This window comes from Ips typographus, linkage group LG10 (assembly GCF_016097725.1).
Source record: "Ips typographus isolate SLU linkage group LG10, UJ_Ityp_2.0, whole genome shotgun sequence".
In the NCBI taxonomy this organism is placed as follows: Eukaryota; Metazoa; Arthropoda; class Insecta; order Coleoptera; family Curculionidae; genus Ips; species Ips typographus.
In genome coordinates, this window is record NC_138431.1 from 5,440,722 (window position 1) to 5,462,237 (window position 21,516).

The 21,516-nt window shown below is 36.5% G+C and overlaps 2 protein-coding genes, 1 long non-coding RNA gene and 1 other non-coding gene across 9 annotated transcripts in view; 2 read left to right on the forward strand and 2 right to left on the reverse strand.

The window, feature by feature from the left end:
• The window catches only part of LOC145734709 (contactin-4-like), an 85,537-nt gene extending 69,793 nt beyond the window's left edge, over positions 1-15,744 (forward strand). For all 4 annotated transcript variants that reach the window (XM_081988247.1, XM_081988248.1, XM_081988249.1 and 1 more), the window contains 2 exons: positions 14,761-14,939; positions 15,237-15,744. In XM_081988247.1, coding sequence (XP_081844373.1) covers positions 14,761-14,939; positions 15,237-15,494 — 437 coding nt within the window. In that variant the 3' untranslated portion in view covers positions 15,495-15,744. The remainder of the gene's footprint in view (positions 1-14,760; positions 14,940-15,236) is intronic.
• On the reverse strand, positions 141-2,575 carry LOC145734827 (uncharacterized). The gene is made up of 3 exons (XR_014179502.1): positions 711-2,575; positions 483-650; positions 141-419 (listed from the first exon to the last, which is right to left on the reverse strand). It is a non-coding gene; the product is annotated as an uncharacterized LOC145734827 (long non-coding RNA).
• TRNAG-GCC (transfer RNA glycine (anticodon GCC)) lies at positions 15,067-15,137 on the reverse strand. Its single transcript has one exon. It is a non-coding gene; the product is annotated as a tRNA-Gly (tRNA).
• A 475-nt stretch (positions 15,745-16,219) lies between the features above and the next one.
• Seipin (lipid droplet biogenesis associated protein seipin) lies at positions 16,220-21,437 on the forward strand. 3 transcript variants are annotated; one of them, XM_081988338.1, is made up of 7 exons: positions 16,220-16,509; positions 16,564-16,727; positions 17,878-18,080; positions 18,129-18,267; positions 18,318-18,440; positions 18,521-18,711; positions 21,145-21,248. In XM_081988338.1, the coding sequence occupies exons 1-6, from the start codon at positions 16,220-16,222 to the stop codon at positions 18,706-18,708; spliced, it is 1,107 nt and encodes a 368-aa protein (XP_081844464.1). In that variant the 3' UTR covers positions 18,709-18,711; positions 21,145-21,248. The 3 variants fall into 3 exon arrangements, with proteins under 3 accessions (XP_081844464.1, XP_081844465.1, XP_081844463.1); XM_081988339.1 differs by lacking the exon at positions 18,521-18,711 and having other exon boundaries at positions 21,229-21,437; XM_081988337.1 differs by lacking the exon at positions 21,145-21,248 and having other exon boundaries at positions 18,521-21,137.
• Positions 21,438-21,516: the final 79 nt, after the last annotated feature.

The following is a 21,516-nucleotide window of genomic DNA, read 5'->3' on the forward strand; positions in this document are numbered from 1 at the left end:
ACTCAAAACAAAACATAAAATTATGTGAACATATAGGGTACTTAGGGACCTTAAGGGTTAAGTAGATACATTTTATTATGGTAGTGATATCAATTTTAAAACAAATGAAAAAATAGACAAATGAAGAAACACATTTTTGATTACCGGCATTTCCATTTATTTAGGTAGATATAAAATAATAACAGATTTTTTACAGTTATCCATTATACACACTATAAATTAAGAACAAGAATCAATAGAAGGGTTCTAAACAAACCCGAATTTAAGAAAATAGTATACCTAGGTACTTGCAAATGATTATTCGTCACTGGTTGGTATGTCTTATCAATAATTTTCAAACATTGGCCACTTGCTTATACTAGGACATCTTCAAAATTTGGTTCTGAAGACTTGCGAGGAAGTTAAGTCCATTTCTTGCTCTAAAAGCAAATCAATGATATACTACAATATATTTCAATATGGTATTAAAAGCTGATTCTTACCACTTTCTGAATATATTTCATCATCACCTTCATATATTATGTCCATTAGCAGATCCTCATCTTCCTATAAACTCTCCTGAATGTTGTTCTGTGCCCTGGTCAATACATTTGTAAAAAATAATCTAATCTTTTCTTTAACAAGCTTATCTATTCGACCATACCCTTCATCTGGAAAATGGTCAAAAGAATATTGTATTATTAATGTCAACAGGCAGCACAATAACTTACCAAGTAATGTATTGCCTAGCAAATACCTTGAAGGTGTTTGATAGGATGGCCTTATGGTTTTTAAAAATTCCTTGAAATATTTGTTTTCGATTATTATAGAAAACCCCATAAATGTGGCATACATAGCTCTTGCTAGGGCTGCATCAGTTTTTTCTCCAAGAGGGTCATTCTGGCGCAGAACGAAGGGTCAATGGATTTTTTGGTTGACTACAGTTGGAATTCTCTCATCGAGTTTGTCACTTTCTTTCACTTTCACCTCTAATGATGATGCTTTTGAACACTCACTAGTCTCCTGTTTAAATAACAGCTTAATCTGGATTGGAGCTGACCCATAGGACCCCAAATGCCTAGCCATTCTAGTAGCATTATTTGCATATTTTGTTTTACAATACTTGCAATAACCAACTTTTTTTTGGTCGAAATATAACCAAATCCATCTCTCAATTTAATAATCACTTTAATAATTTAGAATTAAAAATATTAAAAGTATTTACACTGTTTCTGTTGACAGATCAAAATAATGGCTGACAGTTGACAGCTGCCATCTGGCAAAATCTTTTAACTTTTTTCGCATTTCTATTGAGTGGTGAAAAGAAATCGGTAAATCAAAATTGAAAAGTGTTTCCAATCAGAGCGGCTTGATTGAATTGAGGTCCGGTACAAGGCCCCAGGCGACGATTTGCCGGTTTCAATAACCGGCCGTCCTGATTGACGTAAATAATGCCTGCAGGGCGAGGGGAGGGCACAGCCCACTTTGAGCCGATTTTACAAAAATAATAGTAACAAAAAAAATAAATTAATCATTTGTTTGCGTATGAGCATAAACTGCCACGCACATCCAGGTCCGGACGGGTACAAATTGTCCGACCATTATTTTTCTCAAGCAATATCAATTAAAATAGATCACGGGCGATATATTTGATATATAAAACCTTTCATAAAAATTGCCATATATTACACGCCACCCCCATTTGTTGCTGTGTGTGTGCCGTGTTGCCTATGTAACTCGATCTGACGGGTTAATTTATTATTATAAATGGCGTCGGGGATTGATGGTTGCCAGAATTCAACCCAAAAAAAAAATATTTCAGTTCGAATCTAGTTGAAATATTAATAAACGTCCAAATTTGCCTCGTTAAGATTACCACCACTAAGCACCTAAACGTTTATACCTCCACGGAAAGTTTTCACATTTGGATCTATGTCTGAAGGTCACGTGATGGTGTTCAATATTAAAATCTAAGGTCACGTGATCATTTTTAAAGTCAAAATGTTATAATGAAGGTTTTGTTGACTGTTTTCAATCATAAAATTAATTTACAAAAGTCACGTGACTCTTTTGACTATCAAAAAAATTTCTGAAAGTCACGTGATGGTGTTCAATATTAAAATGGCTTCTTTAAGGTCATGTGACTATTTTTCAATCATTAAATTTACTTACAATCGTTTAGTTTCAGTTTTCAAGACATAGCATCCTTTAAAAATGACATGAAAAAAGGTAATCAAGTTTGACGCCCTCTAGCGGCCAAACGGGACAACTCGGCAGTGCTCGCTCAACGTCACGTGATAGCTCCATTCATTAGCTACCTACAATCACACGATGTGTTTCTACGGAATGTTTCAAATAATCAAGTTATCCGCAATTTTTTGGAAAAATGCCCCAAAATTTGGACAAACTAGAATTGTTAAACTTTTTCGTATACAGTGTGTCCCAAATTGGTTCTACATGTATAAGAGCGACAGAGTCGGTTAAACGGGGAAAGTTTTAGAGAATTTCATGTGAAATTTACTTCCGGTTTCAAAATTAAATAACCTTTTTCCGTTTTCCAGAAAATTGGGAAAATGTCAGAAGCTGCATTTTAAACAATTACTTACACAGAACTAAGACATTAGTAAGTAAATAAGTAAAAATAAAATAACAAAATCAACTAGTTCCCTTTACAAGAAGTAATGTATATTTGTTTACTCACAACAGAAAGTTAAATTGCATATACATAACCGTTTTATAAAATTTAAAACTTTTCTAAATTGATTGGTTTGTTTGATTTTACAGTTTGACAATGATAAAGTAATTCAAAGAACATTTTTAAAATACAGTGAAGAAGGTTTGTGGCAATCTTCTTTCAGTTTTACAGTTGCTTCATTTTTTCCATTAAAAAATAGGGTTATGTTATTTCCCTCATCAATACATCATACTTTCTTTCCAAAACTTGTACTTTCCAGGACAAGTACTGTGTCAGTAATAATTACATAGAGACACCTGATAATACAGAAATTTTAGAAGAAGAAATGACAAATCAGACTAATCTGGGATGCATCTTATTCGACAATTGATCTTTGGGACACTTTGATCACCAAATAGTTATTAGCTACTTTATAAAGCGGATCTTGCTGACATTTTTTGCTTCTTATTTCCATTTTATGGTCACGAAATACGTCTTTTCTGGTTTTTCAAACAGATTGCCTTTAAAGGGATTAATTCCAACTCCCAAAACGTCTTTTTGAATTTGAATCCATCAAATAACAGTTCGACAAGAATTTTCTAAAAAAAGCAAAAATAAGAGAGAATAGCACAAAATTAAGCTCCAAGAGCATCATTAAGATGACGGTGCGTGTTTAAGGTGTTAAAGGATCGCGATAAGGACCTCGCGGCAAACTTATAACGCCCTTTAAGCGCTTTTCCACGAGTTTAAGCAACTGGAAATGGGCCCTATAATTACTCAAGAGGTGTTAGCACACGAGGACCTCGTCCTCTTAGACTCCATATTAAGCGCCCTTCAAGGGATTTCGTATGCACGCAACAAAACGCTTTTTGTTTTCGAGTTGTGTGACAATTATTTGAAAACTGGATTTTTTCAAGTAACAGGGGGGAGGGCCACGTCTCATATAGACCCAACAATACTGTCCCTTTTCCGGAAAATAAACCATGTCGGCTTCAAAGCAGAAACTCAAATAAAGACGCGCCCCGCCATGTGCAATTCAATTTCCTTTGTCTCGTGTCCCTCTCGGTATTTTCGTTCTTATCGAATTTGCTGCGGTCCTAACTATACCTTCAAAACCCTCGAAGACACTCAGAAACACAATAATTGTTAGAACTGGTTTAAATCCTGACAGTATAAGGTAATATACAGTATAAAAAACGCATTTTAACTGCTTAATGTCAGCTGAAACGTTAATCAAAGCTGTCCTTTGGCCGCCATTTTTTATCTAATCGATCTCCTGGAGGACAAACAAACTTGTGATATTTAAACTTAACACTATTTTGGAGTAACATATAAAGTAGATTTTTATTGACTTTCCAGTTTGTGTGAGGGGTGTAATTCTGTCAGCTGAAACGTTAATCAAAGCTGTCCTTCGGCCGCCATTTTTTATCTAACTAATCTCCTGGAGGACAAACAAACTTATGATACTTAAACTTAACTCTATTTTGAGTAACATTTTTATTGACTTTCCAGTTTGTGTGGGGGTGTAATTCCCTACCCCGGGCCCTACATATCATGTCATATGTAAACTTGAAGTTTCAGAGGTTGATTTACAACGCGAAGGTGCCCGAGGAATTCTAAAAACTTTTCGTGTCACACTCGCGATTATTATGTGATCGAGCCAGATAATTTCTTGCTTGTATTCCAGAAGTTAAAGTTGGTCCAATTAGGCCGGTTATTCCGTAATTAACAAACTGCAAACATACCTTGACTGAAGTAATAATTCAAAGAGCGCAAGTTGATTAATTACATTGAAAGCGACTCTCTCGTTTAGTTTAAGGGAAATTAAAATTGAATTTCCTTTTAGAGTGGCGACGACGTTCGGCTCAATCGGCTCTTTCTAAATTGGAATTTAGTTCGAGCCGTAAAAAGGAAGTTGAAACGGGGGGGAAAAGGTGAATTAACACACTCGAAGCTATCGGGGAAATCTCCAAACTGGATCGTTTTGTACGAAACTCGTCCCTTCTTCACGATCTTTCAAAATCAAATTTGTGGGTTTCTATTGGTTCGCCGCCGAAACGAAAACAAACAATTCCCGATTCCTTCGGGCCATTTACCGACATCTGAAAAGCGGGCACAGTGTTCCGCGTTTGTCTGGATAATGCGACTTGATAAAACTTGCGCCAATAAAATCGGTAATGGAATACCCATAAAAATTGGTTGGTTCCGGTGATAAAAACCCCTTTTCTACGGGACCAGGAAAGCAAATAAAATCGTCCGTTTGTTTTGTCGAAAGTTTAGCATCACGTGACCAAACAAGCATTCTCTTAAAATCAATCAAATTAGTTAGTCTGTCAGCTGTCAAAAGTTTACTGGAATGTTGTCAAGAAATACACTCAAAATGCTATATACTCCCTCTGGTGATCAGTTTTGAAAACAGTTTCGGATATTCCAGAGCTGTCATTTCTTCGTTTGTTTACATTGATTTTGGTTAGGAATTTAGCACTGATTTCATAAATATGAAGTGACAGTGTTCAATTATTTATAATGTTAGGTTAGGAACGGGTTGCCCGATTTATGCATAGAAATTTCAAAATCAGAAAATCTCTTATAACATATTCAAATCAATTGACAAGCAATTTGCATGCTAGGAAGATGGTAATGCCCAGGATTACCTTTCAGGTTCAAGCATTTTTTTTTTACCAAAAATGTGCTTAAAACTGTCATTTTCACACTACAAGTGGGTTTTACAGGCGATTTTGTCCTTGACTGTCCTTTCAAACTGTGTTCCTGTTAGTTCAAACTTTGACACTGTTTTTCTCTCTGACGGTACTCAATTTGGTAGTGTTTTTTTAGGTTAGTGGATAGGAAATTTAATGAGGATTCCAAAAATGTGCTTAAAACTGTCATTTTCACACTACAAATGGGTTTTAAAGGCGATTTTGTCCTTTACTGTCCTTTCAAACTGTGTTTCTAGCAGTTCAAATTTTGACACTGTTTTTCTAACTGACTGTACTCGATTTTTTAGTGTTTTTTTAGACTATTGGATAGGAAATTTAATGAGGATTCCAAAAATGTACTTAAAACTATCATTTTCACACCACAAATGGGTTTTACAGCCGATTTTGTCCTTGACTGTCCTTTCAAACTGTGTTTCTGTTAGTTCAAACTTTGACACTGTTTTTCTCTCTGACTGTACTCAATTTGGTAGTGTTTTTTTAGGTTAGTGGATAGGAAATTTAATGAGGATTCCAAAAATGTACTTAAATCAAACATTTTCTTACTAGAAGTGGGTTTCACCAGCGATTTTGTCCCTGACTGTCCTTCCGAACTGTGTTTCTTTTAGTTCAAAATTTGACACTGCTTTTCTCCCAGACTGTACCAGATTTTATACGGTTTTTCCAAGTAACTGAATATGAAATTTAACGAGGATTCCAAAAATGTGCTTAAAACTGTCAATTTCTCACTCCAAGTGGGTTTTACAGGCGATTTTGTCTCTGACTGTCCTTTCAAACTGTGTTTCTGGCAGTTCAAACTTTGATACTGTTTTTCTAACTGACTATACTCGATTTTTTAGTGTTTTTTTAGGTTAGTAGAAAGGAAACTTAATAAGGATTCCAAAAATGTGGATAAAACTGTTATTTTTTCACTCCAAGTGAGTTTAACAGACGATTTTGTTGCTGACTGTCTTTTCAAACTGTGTTTCTGGCAATTCAAACTTTGACAGCGCTTTTCTCTCTGACTGTACCGAATACCTATTGTTTTCATTCGATTGGCAATCTGAAGCTAAGCCTTCTTCAAGGCATTATTATCCTTGCGTTGAGGGTGCCTCAAAACTTCGTTCAAGACAGTAAAAACTACTCTTCAAATTGAAATCAAACAAATACCATTGTGACATTAGCAATAACCACTAATTCGGCCATATTGGAATTTTTGACCTTTTAGTATAGAAGGCCTTGGAAGTACGATCCAAAGATCACGTGACCTCCGTGTGATTTTATAATTACGGTGTCATGTGATTTTTAGATCACAACACCTTTGGATCTGAAATCGTGGTTGTTCAATTAAGTCGAATTGCATTGGCTTTGACCAACTGACACATGTCACTTCGGTTTTTTCGAAGTTCGGTTTTTCACCAATCGGACAGTTATCATGTTACTGTACTAATAGTATACAATGGAGTGTCACGTGACAATTGTTGAATTTTAAGTTTGGTTTCGAACACAACTTTGTGTATAATTTTGAAATTTCCATATCTGTATAAAATGGAGTCTTGCAGGTGGGCCGGATTCATAGCCAGTTCCAATCTAAAGCAACATATTTTTTATTTAGTCGGTAAATAGGAAGCGGTAGAAGGGACAGGGGAATTATTTGCATTTAAATCGAAAATCCGGTCGGGAAACGCAAATCCATCTTCCGGCTCGATCGAGGAAAAAGGATCTCTCACTCGTACACGCACATACGTTTATATAAATACAGTGAGACAGATCAAAAGCGAGTAAAAACTCAGTTTGGTGGCGAGACAAATGGAGACGGAAGCAAAAAACACGTACGTAATATAATTTAAAAGTCCCCCGGGGGGGTAGGGGGTTTTTTGGCTCGGATCGTTTACCAAAGCAAATTAGCTGGAGCTTTCAGTGGCAGATCCGTAAAAATAATAAAAATGGCGGGAGCATTATGTGCACGCCCCCGGTTTTCGGGCTTTTTTCTGCTCGCTAGATTACGGATTCAATTTAATTATGACCGCCCCCGCTCTCGAAGGGTTAAGTCTCGCGGGGCCCTCGAAGAGCTCCTTTTTGGCCTTTAATTTATTTATAAAAGCGTCTCGTGGCTGATAATTACGCGTTTTTAAATCCCCCAAAGGTGTCGACTTTTTTTACCTTCATTTTAATAATGCAGTATTATAAAATAGGTTATGTTTAGTTAGGTTTGACAAGTAGTCAAATTATGATCAATACAATGAAAAAGTTACTTATTAAATAATCACAAATTGTTATCCAACAAAAAGTCTAAGATGGCGTTTCGAGAGTACTAATGGTAAAGTAGGCTGTGCATTATACCATTTCGATGCTTGATCAAGGGTGCCGGGCTAATTTCACGTCACGATGACCTAATATGACAGTTGGCCAATGCATTGTTTTGCTCAACTACGTCATCGTGACGTTTAATTTGCGGCCCTGTCAAACGCATGCATCGCCTATTTTGGTGCTATAAAACCGTTTAACGAGGGTAGCATGGAAATTCATTTATTTGTGTTTATTTCAAAACATTTTTAATACATAAATAATATAATACAAACTTACCCTAATTTTACACAGAAAACAAGATAAAATTATACAAATAGGGGTAAAGGGAAGTTTCGCATATCAGAAAACGTTTTCTTCTTAGTTTTTGTGTTTTGTAGTGTTAAACAAGGTTGGTGCTAAAAGTTTAGAAAAATGATACAGGGTGGTCAAAAATTGAAGTATTTTAAATGGTTTCCCGTCTAAAATTAGGACTAGTTTGTATTGTTACTTATTAAATAATCACAAATTGTTATCCAACGTCTAAGATGGCGTTTCGAGAGTACTAATGGTAAAGTAGGCTGTGCATTATACCATTTCGATGCTTGATCAAGGGTGCTGGGCTAATTTCACGTCACGATGACGTAATATGACAGTTGGCCAATGCATTGTTTTGCTCAATTACGTCATCGTGACGTTTGATTTGCGGCCCTGTCAAACGCTTGCATCGCCTACTTTGGTGCTATAAAACCGTTTTACGAGGGTAGCATGGAAATTTATTTATTTGTGTTTATTTCGTTCGTTTTTTTTTTCTTATACGTTTTTCTGCATGCGCTCTTAGAACCAACATGACAAAATACAAACACCTTTTCCGATATACGAAAATTAAAATTATTTGATGTTCAATGAATTGCGGTGGACCACTCTGTATATCCAGATGAGGCTTCCCGTGAATTACCGGTTCGGCCCTTTGGATAATAATCCCGCCGATATTATACGTGCGGCCACGGTCGTTATTTCCAGAGTCAATTTACACCCGTCAGAATACCGGGGGGGGGGTGGGGAGGAAGAGGAAATCCCCCTGTATATGTGTACGTTCGATGTTGTTGCGGTTGAATTCAACTTTGTGACGCTCGAGCGAAATTGACGGATGCTTTATTGGATTGTAGTTGAACTTGAGAGACTACGCGTAACGTTTACCAGATTTGCATCCTCACATGTTGAGAACCACTGACACTAAATCCTTGTTTGCATACAACCAGAAGTTCCCCATTGAGATTCCGTAAACAACTTTCTTTTTAGAGCACGTACGAAATCGTTTGTTCGACAAAAGAGCAAACGGTAAACGGGGTCGTCGCCCCATTAGCATAAGGGGGATGCTTGTTTGGCAAATTTGGCGGCTTCTGGTTGATATTCGAGTCACAAAAGTGGTCAAATCAAACCGGAATCCACCATATTTTACCATCCCAGAATATTAACCTCTCGTTTAAGGTCCAGCTAGACCTTAAAGTTTAATGTTGTTAGAAGGACACTGGGACAGATTGAATTCGGCCCTTCAAGATGGCCGCGCAACTAAAGCCCCATCTGCATATCAAAGTCTCCTTTAAAGTCCCAAGTAAGTGATTCGATTAGTTTAGGGTTCGTCCCCTTACTTAACTTATTGTTCCTAAGGTCCAGTTTACACAACAACTTTTCATAAATACATTAAGAAATTATGGTATATTTACTTCCCTACTCCCTTATTAATTTATTTGACGAGCTAAGGGACTTGCATCGATCCTCGTAAAACGTCCATTGAGTTTTACGAGGCTCTAAATACGACAATAACAAGCCTATCACTCAGTTAATATTTCAAGGTAAAACATATTAATATTTTAATCCATCAAAAACACTTTTTGATCCATTGATTTGTAATGGTTCCCCTTTTTTACCATCATCACTAAAACATACTGTACGCCACTGTCTTTTAACACGATGAGGATTGGAATTAATGAACCCTGTTATCCTACCTCCCACTCTTTCGTTGCAACGTCTGTTTTATATTTAAACGGTAAAAAAACCGTTTTTTTCTTCGTCTCAAAACCGTAAACGGTTTTTAATAAAATGAGCTCTGGGTTGGCGGAGGAAGGGTAATTAGGCCAAACGTTCCCAGATAAAACAAGAAACATGAGCCAATTTGGCTTTAACCGGTTTGCATTCCTTGAAGTGCGCGGGAATTAAGTTCCTAAAACTCCCATCTCGTCTAATCTCTTCCAATAGGACCCTTTTGTTATCTCTACTAAGAAATATTAAAGATAACAAAGCCAATTTCTGTTGGCGACAGTTCATATTGGTCTCATCTGTATCAGTCTATTAGGATCATAATTTGACTACTTGTCAAACCTAACCTATAGCACCAAAGTAGGCGATGCATGCGTTTGACAGGGCCGCAAATCAAACGTCACGATGACGTAATTGAGCAAAACAATGCATTGGCCAACTGTCATATTAGGTCATCGTGACGTAAAATTAGCCCGGCACGCTTGATCAAGCATCGAAATGTTACAATGCACAGCCTACTTTACCATTAATACTCGCGAAACGCCATCTTAGACTTTTTGTTGGATAACAATTGTGATTATTTCAATTAAGTAACTTAATACAAACTAGTCCTAATTTTAAACGGGAAACCATTTAAAAACCTTCAATTTTTGACCACCCTGTATCATTTTTTTAAACTTTTAGCACCAACCTTGTTTAACACTACGAAACACCATAACCAATTAGAAAACGTTTTCTGATATGCGAAACTTCCCTTTACCCCTATTTGTATAATTTTATCTTGTTTTCTGTGTAAAATTAGGGTAAGTTTGTATTATGTTATTTATGTATTAAAAATGTTTTGAAATAAACACAAATAAATTAATTTCCATGCTACCCTCGTAAAACGGTTTTATAGCACCAAAGTAGGCGATGCATGCGTTTGACAGGGCCGCAAATCAAACGTCACGATGACGTAATCGAGCAAAACAATGCATTGGCCAACTGTCATATTAGGTCATCGTGACGTGAAATTAGCCCGGCACGCTTGATCAAGCATCGAAATGGTATAATGCACAGCCTACTTTACCATTAATACTCGCGAAACGCCATCTTAAACTTTTTGTTGGATAACAATTGTGATTATTTCAATTAAGTAACTTATTACAAACTAGTCCTAATCTTAGACGGGAAACCATTTAAAAAACAAGAAACAATATACAGGGTGTTAAAGTAAGCGATATACATTTTCAGAAATATGATTATTACCGTTTTGTGGACCACTCTGTATAGACAAGTGTGGTGGTATCTGGTGGTTGTTCCGAAAACAAAAGACGGTGTGACCAAAATATAGGAGTGGCAAACACAAAACAGACTTTAAATTTTGTCTGTTTCCCTCTCTGTACCTAATTCCAGTAATATATTACCGACTTTCGGAGGCATGTAGCCCCAAAAAAAAAAGCGTTTTACGATTAAACTGGAAGAGAAATCCCTTTCCCGCCCTTTCGAATCGAGCGTTTCGGTGCAGTCGTCGGATCTAATTATTCGCTTTAAGGCATTTGCCCGAGAACGTAACGAGACGAAAAAATCGGAGAAAGGGCGGCGTCGATTTTGTGTCCCAAAGCCCTTTTAAACTGTATACAAGGAGCAAATAAATTATTCGGCATTAGGGCGGTAAAATTGCCCTTTTATTTGGGCGCGCGATCGTTATCCGGAAGGACACTACTAACTGAACCAAGAAGGTTTTTAATCCTTGGGATATTAAAACTTTTGGTCTTTCCCTCTTGGTTTTTTACTCTAACCTTGAAGGGTGCAAATTGCCTCGAAAGTCAAAGGGGCACAAATTAGGCGTCTTGAGACGAAGTTCTGGAAAGCAATAACGCCCAGCAGAAAATCTGGACAAATGGTGAATGCGCCATTCAGTTTAATTTTTCAAACCCACAAGCATAGACTAAGTGATAAGTAAAATTGGGTAAATTAAAGCATTGTTCGCAGTTTGTGATTGGTTAAGAAAAAGCAGGTGCTTTTTTTGGTTACTTAATTGAAAAATTTTTGAAATAATCACAAATTTTTATTCAACAAAGGTCTAAGATGGCGTTTCGCGAGTATTAATGGTAAAGTAGGCTGTGCATTATAACATTTCGATGCTTGATCAAGCCCAAGGATATTAAACAGTACAGGATTGCTCGATCGGCCGATTTTGTTTCCCGGCGGCGAATGAATTCTGACGTCACAGTGGGCCTTCGGGTGCACAATACGCTAAATATTCGCCCGAGATGCTATGTACGAGATCATGTTCGTGAATGATCGACTGCAATCGCGCATCGCGCAAAACAATCGCGCAAACGCGAGAGACCCATGGTGACGTAAAAATCGTCACCGGCCCGAGCCGATACCGGCAAGATTGCGCTTATGGGATTAAGCACTCCTGTACTGTTTACCGTCCTTGGATCAAGCCTGCCGGGCTAATTACACGTCACGATGACGTAATATGACAGTTGGCCAATGCATTGTTTTGCTCGATTACGTCATCGTGACGTTTGATTTGCGGCCCTGTCAAACGCATGCATCGCCTACTTTGGTGCTATAAAACCGTTTTACGAGGGTAGCATGGAAATTAATTTATTTGTGTTTATTTCAAAACATTTTTAATACATAAATAACATAATACAAACTTACCCTAATTTTACACAGAAAACAAGATAAAATTATACAAATAGGGGTAAAGGGAAGTTTCGCATATCAGAAAACGTTTTCTAATTGGTTATGGTGTTTCGTAGTGTTAAACAAGGTTGGTGCTAAAAGTTTAAAAAAATGATACAGGGTGGTCAAAAATTGAAGGTTTTTAAATGGTTTCCCGTTTAAAATTAGGACTAGTTTGTATTAAGTTACTTAATTGAAATAATCACAATTGTTATCCAACAAAAAGTCTAAGATGGCGTTTCGCGAGTATTAATGGTAAAGTAGGCTGTGCATTATAACATTTCGATGCTTGATCAAGCGTGCCGGGCTAATTACACGTCACGATGACGTAATATGACAGTTGGCCAATGCATTGTTTTGCTCGATTACGTCATCGTGACGTTTGATTTGCGGCCCTGTCAAACGCATGCATCGCCTACTTTGGTGAGTTTAGAAGTCCTGGACTATTTTTGAAAGGAAAATCGATGTGAACAAGAAGGCAAAATCCATTATTGGGGGAAAAATAGATAACAGTGATATTCGTTTTCGAAGGGTAAAAACTGCCCTTTTAACCGGGTCAGCAGGAATCTCGAATATTTCATATTACAACGCTGCCATATTGAAAAATAAAGACCGGATTTGGGTCATTTTTCCTAATTTTGAAGGGACCGTATTATTTCCAGTTTCATTTCCATAAAAGGCCCTTTTTTACGGTTTGCCATCTTTAGGGAATATTGAAAACGGTTTTATTTATAGTTGCCATCATAAAAATGGATGATACGAATTCCACCCTTTTGTATGTAATAATTAAGCCTAAGAAAATACTGGATTTGATTATTTTTAGACGAAAGGTATGTAAATATGGTGATCACCTTCAAAGGGTTCTAATTACCTGAATATCTGCATGCAAATTGAGTCAGACAGGGGTCGCTCGCTACGCTCTGAAAAATTCCGATTATCAATTTAATATTTAAATTCGTCTATACGTGCAGCGGTGTCGCTTTCAAAAGACCCCAATTTACCTATTAATCGCGATTTTTTTTTCGAGTGCATATTTTCATAAAATGGCGGCATCAACAGGCGTTCTCTCTGTACAAATTTAAAAGTATAATTAGCTTCTGTTGCTGTCGGAAGTGGTGGATTTTTTCGATGTCAAAGGGGAGGGCTTAATGGCTGTTTACGACTTGTTGTAAAAAGTTTTATGAGCAAAAATGTCGTCTTTTTCTTAAAAGCGAAAAGCTACTACAATCGATTTTCTGGGTTTAGTTTTAAAAACCCTGTTTTTTTTGTAGAAAAGTTGATCCAGTCCGCAAATCAACACAACCCTCGTGTTTTTCTCTTATTCATCCCGAACTTTTTTAAACTAATTGACCGGAAATTTAGGACTTGTTTGTCCCGCGGAACTGGCATCCATTTTAATTGGTCTAACAGGTCAACTACGCTCCTAACGAAGGAAAAAAGTTTATTAGGACGGAAACATGTTTTAAACAAATTTCAAAACCTGTCTTCATTCTTACGTCATCACACTTTACTTTGATTCTTGCTATATCCATCTTTGTTACTGCAGTCACCGCCCTCTATACTAGACAGCCTAAAATGTCACTTTTAATTTAATTCAATTTCCACAATACAAACAAACGCAAACTGTCACCACTATATTTCCGCCATATTGGAATTTTTGACAAGCACTTTCTAGTGTAGTAGGCTGTGCTGCACAGTACGACAAAGACCATCATAGATGGAGCCAGTGAGTATGGTAACGTAATTTGATATGATGATTTGCCCCTTGCGGGGGCGTTCTTTAAAGGGGTAATGATAAAATGGCGCTCGTAAACTGGAACATTATGATTACGGGGCTTATTGCAAAGTGGACGGAATTTTACGACTTTAATAATACCGTCCCAGTAAGGTTTTATTTGTCTTAAATCCCCAGACAGTTTAACTAGAAGTTATTGGTGGCACCCTGACACGTGATATAATTTTGACTTATTGTGACTAAATTATAGTTTAGGACCTCAAAAAACGAATGGACGTCACTGTATTTTTGTTTTGAACATCCTATACCTGCAGATTATCGTAAATAGATGTTGGCAATAAAGAAGAGAGGGGAGCTAAACCACATAATTCTCCCCAGTTTCGGATGGCGGTTATTAAGTGTTTCGTTTTGTTACGGTTCCAACTTATAACTATGTATGAGGGTGGGCTTTGTTGTGCTAACGGTAATTTAAGAAGAGCGAGATAGAGAGAGAGAGATACATTAATTACTAGCGCATTGTTTCGGGGCGGAAATATGGACGAGAGGGAGACAAAAAGGCGTTTGTGCATTGGGAATTGCTCGTTATTGTTATTACTCATGCAAATCTGATAATACGACGACAAAGACCTATCTGGGTTATATATACGGGGTGGTTTTGTTTTTTTAAGGTCGACCGACAGTCACCCCCTCGAATAAGAGTATTACAGCGGTGGCCGGACAACCTTTGACTCTAACTATGGAATTTTGTGCCAACCCCCCGTATAACAAAGTGTTCTGGATTGCCAAAAACGAAAAGGTCTACCGCCCAGGGGATGCTGATAATAGTATTATTGCTTATAGGATAACGGTAAGTTTTGGCTAATTTTTCTTTTTTTAGAAGAAACTGTCCTCGTTGAGATAAGTAAAAAAATGCTTTAGTTAACAAAAAAGCACTTTTAAGTAATATTTATAGTAAAAATAAATAAAAAAAGTGATGCATCGACCGGGAATCGAACCCGGGCCGCCCGCGTGGCAGGCGAGCATTCTACCACTGAACCATCGATGCTTGTTAACAAAACACTTTTAAAACCTACATAAGCCGCGGGAGTACTAATTAGTCAAAAATTGGAAAAAAACCTAAGCTTAATTGTAACTTAATTTCCAGAATACCACAACCAAAAACTGCCATCAAGGTGTCCTTTTCCTAACAAAAGTGATGTCGGCAGACACGGGAGAGTACAATTTCATCGTTCGTTCCCCCCGCGGTTTGGCCGAGGGCAGCTTCTTCGTGAACATGACCTACGCCAGCGGCTATAACGGGCCCCAGGTGGTGGTGCTGGAACCCATCTCCAACGCCAATATCCCCCACCTAGTCTTAACTACAATTTACCTAAATGTGATTCTGTCATTATTATGTTATTAATAATTGATAAATTGTTGGATTTATTTTGACTGATTATTATACTATTATTATCATTATTAGGGTATAAAGGCGTCGTATTATTGACTAAAAGAAATATTTATAGTGTATTTATTAACGTGTAAGGGAGCGCGGTCTGAATGAATTGTATAGTTTTCTATGTATTGTTTTTTGCAAAAAAGTGTAAAAATTGTTAATAGACGAGGCTTAAATGTAAAAAAATGATTTACTTAAAAATAAAAATATTCGTCCATTTAGAACAGAAGTTCTTTCAAACTTTTTTTCCTCGTGGACAAATCGCATCAAGATTAATCTTGACACATGGTGAATGCACATTAAACAACCGCCAATAGATGGCTGTATTCTATTTACAGGAAACTTTAAATTAGTTGTAGCTACTTTGAGGAATTGCGAGCAGAGGGCGCCACACACAATCATGTGATCTCCAATGTTGCTGTAGTAACACCATCACGTGAGTGCCTTGTTAATTGAAATTATATATTGTATTCCTATCAAATTAAGTGTCATCTTTATCTAATGTTTGTCTAATAAGAGAGAACAAAACAATGAAAATAAATAAACTTGTGTTCTAACCTCTATAGTGATAATGTACTTGTACTCACTTATCAGAAAAAAAATTAATTATCTAAAAAACTAAAGTCCAAACCGGTCACAATAGCATGTCTCCGAAACCAATCATCCTAACACACCCCATTACCACCTAAACAATGACCACAATCATCAATATACTAAAGGGCTTATACCAGTTAGGCCCTAGACAATACATAAGACAACGCTTGAAACTACCCTTAGTGAAATTCGTCCACGACAGCCTCACCCTATACAAAACCCGGACAAAAACGGGAGTTAACAACGTCAAAGAAGTCCTGATTCGAGGCACAGTAATCGCCCTAATTACCGCAGTTCTTGTATGGCTCTCCATACTCATGTATGTAGCTTTCTACTATGTGTATGTGCCTAGTGTGAAGCACGAGAGGGCAGTACATTTAAAATTCAAGTAAGTCCAAAGAAAAACTGTTTTGGTTGAGACTAAATGGAGTTTAAAACTTAGACCTTGTGGGGCAACCTATGGTTTTCCCACCGAAAGAGGAATGTGCAGTTTTCCAGCCGCCCATGTACAACTGACCGCTCGACAACAGCTGTTGATGATGGGACAACCTTATAAAGTCTATCTTGACCTGGAAATGCCAGAATCACCAGCTAATCGAGAGTTAGGTTTGTTTAAAAGAATATCTTTCTAATCATTTTGCTGCATGAATATGACCTAACCTAACATTATGAATAATATGACACTGTCACTTCATATTTTGTGCTAAATCACCTATAGTAGAAAGCCTAAAATGCCACTTTTAATGGGGGTGTTAGCGGTTTTTGTTTTATACACAAACGTATGCATATGCAGTAAAAAATCAAAAAAAGGTTCATTCCTGATCCAGATATGTATAGATAGAGCTTTTTTATATACAATCAAGTCCAGCCTAAACAAATTGGTTAGAACATTTGTCCTGGAAAGTACAACAGACAGCAAACTAGTTTAAACACTGTTCAATGTAAGAAAATCTGTAAATCCTTGAAACTAGGTAAGCACACACAAGAACATTCATTCAAAGTTATTTTTGTTGCTCTCACAATGAAGGATGCTTTAAAATGTAACCCACATACCTGTGCATGTAACAAGTACCTAATAAAATTACTGTAATAGAAAACACTGGTACTTACCATTGAGTATAGTGTTGGAGTAAAATCATTCCACTTTAAAGTGTTCAATCACTGTTGAGTTAGATCCGGTAAAAAAAACTGACACGGTTGGGCTTTTTCCCGAATTGCGGTTACAATGTGGCTTGAAAAACTTATGAACGGCCGCAAATAACGTCAAGTTTTGATTTTAAACCGTAAAAACTGAATTTCCACAATACAAACAAACGCAAACTGTCATCTGTCACTGTCATATTCGAATTATTGACAAACACCTTCTAGGCTTTCTAGTATAGTAGTCGGTGGCTAAATTCCTAACTAAAATAAATGTAAACAAGCGGAGAAATGACAGTGGTGGGTTAAATGCCCAGTCCGTCATCGAGTAGTCGTGGGTTCGAGTCCCACCTCGGGCATGGTTGTTGTGTGTGTTGAAAAATAATTTAAAAATTAATTGACTTGGCCTGGATGAGTGCCCAAGTGGCGAAATCCATTTTAAAAAAAAAAAAAAAAAAAATGACAGCTGACAGCTGGAATGTCCGAAACTGTTTTCAAAACTGATCACCAGAGGGAGTATCAGTAGGGTTTCTTTGAAATTTTCAGCCCTAAAGTTGTCTCAATAATCTTAAAATGTTGTTTTATACTTTCAAATGAGTTTGGTGGTTTCAAACAGGTATGTTCATGGTCTGTGTGGACTTCAAAGCAAAAGACGGCGAAACCCTGGCAAATTCCTGCAGATCGGCTATGTTACATTACAAGAGTGGACTGTTGGACACCTTGTACAAAGTGGTTTTTATTCCGTTCTTCATTTTGGGGTCCAGCGAAGAAAAGCAGCTGGTCCATGTGGAGCTTTTCTCCGATTACGAAGAGTCTGAAGTGAGTTTTACCGTAATTTTGTTGCGGATTTTAGGAGGGCAGTTTTAGTATAAACCAGTGACGGATATTTACGTGGAGGTGCAATCCAGACACATTGAAATTTATTCCGCAAAATTGTCGGTGAACGCGGAATTTTCTGGGTTACGTTATGTGATGTTTAACTGGCCAATTTTGTCCGCGGCTTTAGGTAATTTTAACATATTTTAATGTGTCAAAGTGAAGAATTTGAATGCGCAGGTATTACCGCCAATTTGTTCTTCATCGCTCTCTCGTGCTTGCTGAGTTGGTATCAGGTGATCAACTCGGAAGAGTACTTTAATTTTGTGGAGACCAACAAGAATTTAAAGCTTGTCGATCAAGGTTAGTACCATTTTCTTCAATGGTTCCCATATGGTTTTGGTTTGGGTGAAGGTCAAAGAGTAATAATAGTGTTTTGTTAGGCTGGAAGACCCTTAAAATGGTGTTAGTCCGGCCTGACTACTTACCTTTTTATGTTTTGGTGTTGTGCTACAAAATGGCAAACTATTTGGAGAACGTCCAGTTTGAAGCACATCAATGTAACGTTTGCCACCGGACTATTTGTGTTGAACACAAAAAGTCTGAGTGTTCCGACTGTGTTAATGAATAAACGGTTAGTTACGTCATAGACTAAATGATAAGTACAGACAGTACAGTTGTAGATAAACTCTAAGAGATGGCGCTAACACAGCTCCTCATTGCAGACATAGTTGCCAACTTTTGCACTATATCCTATAATTCGCTTTCTTTTACTGTCCAAATTTCATTTAAATTACGCGTATTTTCAAAACTAAACAAAATAAGAATTTCTGGTTTAAGGTATCGATAATGAAAATTCTACTTATTTTAAACAAAATCCTGAAGGTCACGTGACCGTTGTTTTAATTTTAAACTGACACACTAAATCACGTATCTATTTGTAAGGTTAAAATGTCATTTTTAACGTCACGGTGACAGTTTTTATGTTTAGACAATTTTTTTTCAAATCGCGTGATTTTTTTTGACGTCAAAACAGATCCTGAAGGTCGCGTGACTCTTTTAAGATAAAAAATGGAATTTATAACGTCACGTGACAGTTTTAAATGTCATTTGAAGGATCACGTAATCGTTTTTCAGTTTAAACTGGGATTTTTTAAATTACGCGACTGCTTTTAATGTGCAAACGGTCACGTGACGATTTTCAATACTCAAATTTACTTTTTAGTCCACGTGACACTTTTTTTAACTTCAAAACGGATCCTAAAGGTCACGTGACTCTTTTAAAGTCAATTTCCAAGTGTTTTGGTAAATTTTTATGTTTTCAAGTCAATTTTCTTAGTAAAAGTCATTTTTCAATTTCTAAGCTGTGTTTTCAAATTTTTCGGTGGGTATTCACATTTTAAAGTCAATTTTCAAGTGTTTAGGTCAATTTTCATGTTTTCAAGTCAATTTTAAAGTTTTCTAGACAAAAATCTTAGAATTATCGTCATAAATTTGAAATGTATCTTTTTAAGTCAATTCTCAATTTCTAAGACGTGTTTTCAAATTTGTAAGTCAACTTTCACATTTTAAAGTCAGTTTTGAAGTTTTCTAGTCAATCTCCCTATTGAAAACCTAAAAATCAGAATCAGAAATTTGTAAACTAACTTTTAAGTTGATTCTCAGTTTCTAAGACGAGTTTTCAAGTGTTTAGGTCAATTTTCATGTTTTCAAGCCAATTTTCAAGTTTCCTAGACAATTTTCTTAGTAAAAATCTAAGAATTAGCGTAACTAAAAACTTTTTAGGTCAATTCTTAGTTTCTAAGACGTTTTCATATTTTTAGATGTTAAAATTATTATTTGACGGGTCACGTGACTATTTTCAATAATTAAATTTAATAATTTTAAAGATCACGTGACCGTTTTTTTTTTAATTTTAAACTCTAAATCTCGTGACTCATTTTAAGGTACAAATGGTCACGTGACTGTTTTAAGATTAAACGTGGAATTCATAATGTATTAACTATAAAATAACCCTTGATGAATATTAAAAATAAACAAATAACTAACTAAAAAATACAATGAAGTGAAACACAATAATTAAAGAAAACGCACTCAAAAATCTGTTATTTTTTACCTTAGAAACAAAACAAAAAACGTTGATTAGTCAACTAGGCAACGCCGCATTAAAACTGATGTTTTCCAACTGTCAAAAGATCGGAATTGCAGTCACCGCCCTCTATACTAGAAAGCCTAAAATGTCATTTCGTTTTATACACAAGCGTATGCAGATGTAGTAAGAAATATGTTTTGTTTTTATTATTTCGTGTAGTTGATTGCAAGTTGTGACTGTAAAATCAAAAAAAGGTTCATACCTGATCCGGATATGTGTTAGATAGAGCTTTTTATGCACAATCAAGTCCAGCCTAAACAAATTGGTTAGAACATTTGTCCTGGAAAGTACTACACACAGCAAAAACACTGTTCAATGCAAGAAAATCTGTAAATCCTTGAAACTAGGTAAGCAAAGCTGGTAAATGGTTCTTATGTCATTACCAAGAACATTCATTCAAAATTATTTTTGTTGCTCTCACAATGAAGGATGCTTTAAAATAAAACTCACATAACTGCGCATGTAACAAGTACCTAATAAGTTTACTGTACTAGAAAGTACTTACCATTGAGTATAGGTTGAAGTAAAATCATCCCACTTCAAAGTGTTCAACCACGTGTGGGCTTTTTCCTGAATTGTTGTTACAATGTGGCTTGAAAAACTCACGAACGGCAGCAAACAAAAATAACTCCCGCAAATAACCTCAAGTTTTGATTTTAAACCGTAAAAATTCATCTAATCCTCAAAAAACTCAATTTCCACAACACAAACGAACGCAAACTGTCACAACTATTTCCGCCATATTGGAATTTTTGATAAGCCCCTCTAGTCTTTTTAGTATAGTAGGCGGTGGAATATGCGATAGTGGTGCCATCTCACGCTGCTTACTTAAACTAATTTTCAGTTCCATTACCACTGTCTACACTTATCATTTAGTCTATTATGGTTACGTGTATTACTGCATTTAATTGATAGTGTTTTCACCCTCCCCCAACCAAATACCATATGAAACCATGACGATTACACGGTTGCCAAATTGACCAAATACTATTTGGATAGAGAGAATAGACGAGATAGATTCTGATTCATTTGTTCTGGATGATGACGATGAATTTCTAGCCACCGGAGTGCGTCGAAGACGTCACGTGGGATTGAAGAAATTAAAAACGTCACAAACGAGCTGTAACCTTTAGCTACCACAACCTTTATACCTCTATTTTTTTATTAATTTGTTGCTTAGGTGTTTTTTTATATACTTTGAACAAAAATTGGTATTATTTGTATGAAACGCGTAAAATTTTGATGTTTTCTGATATAACCTTCTCCTAATTCAGGTTTGCATAAGAT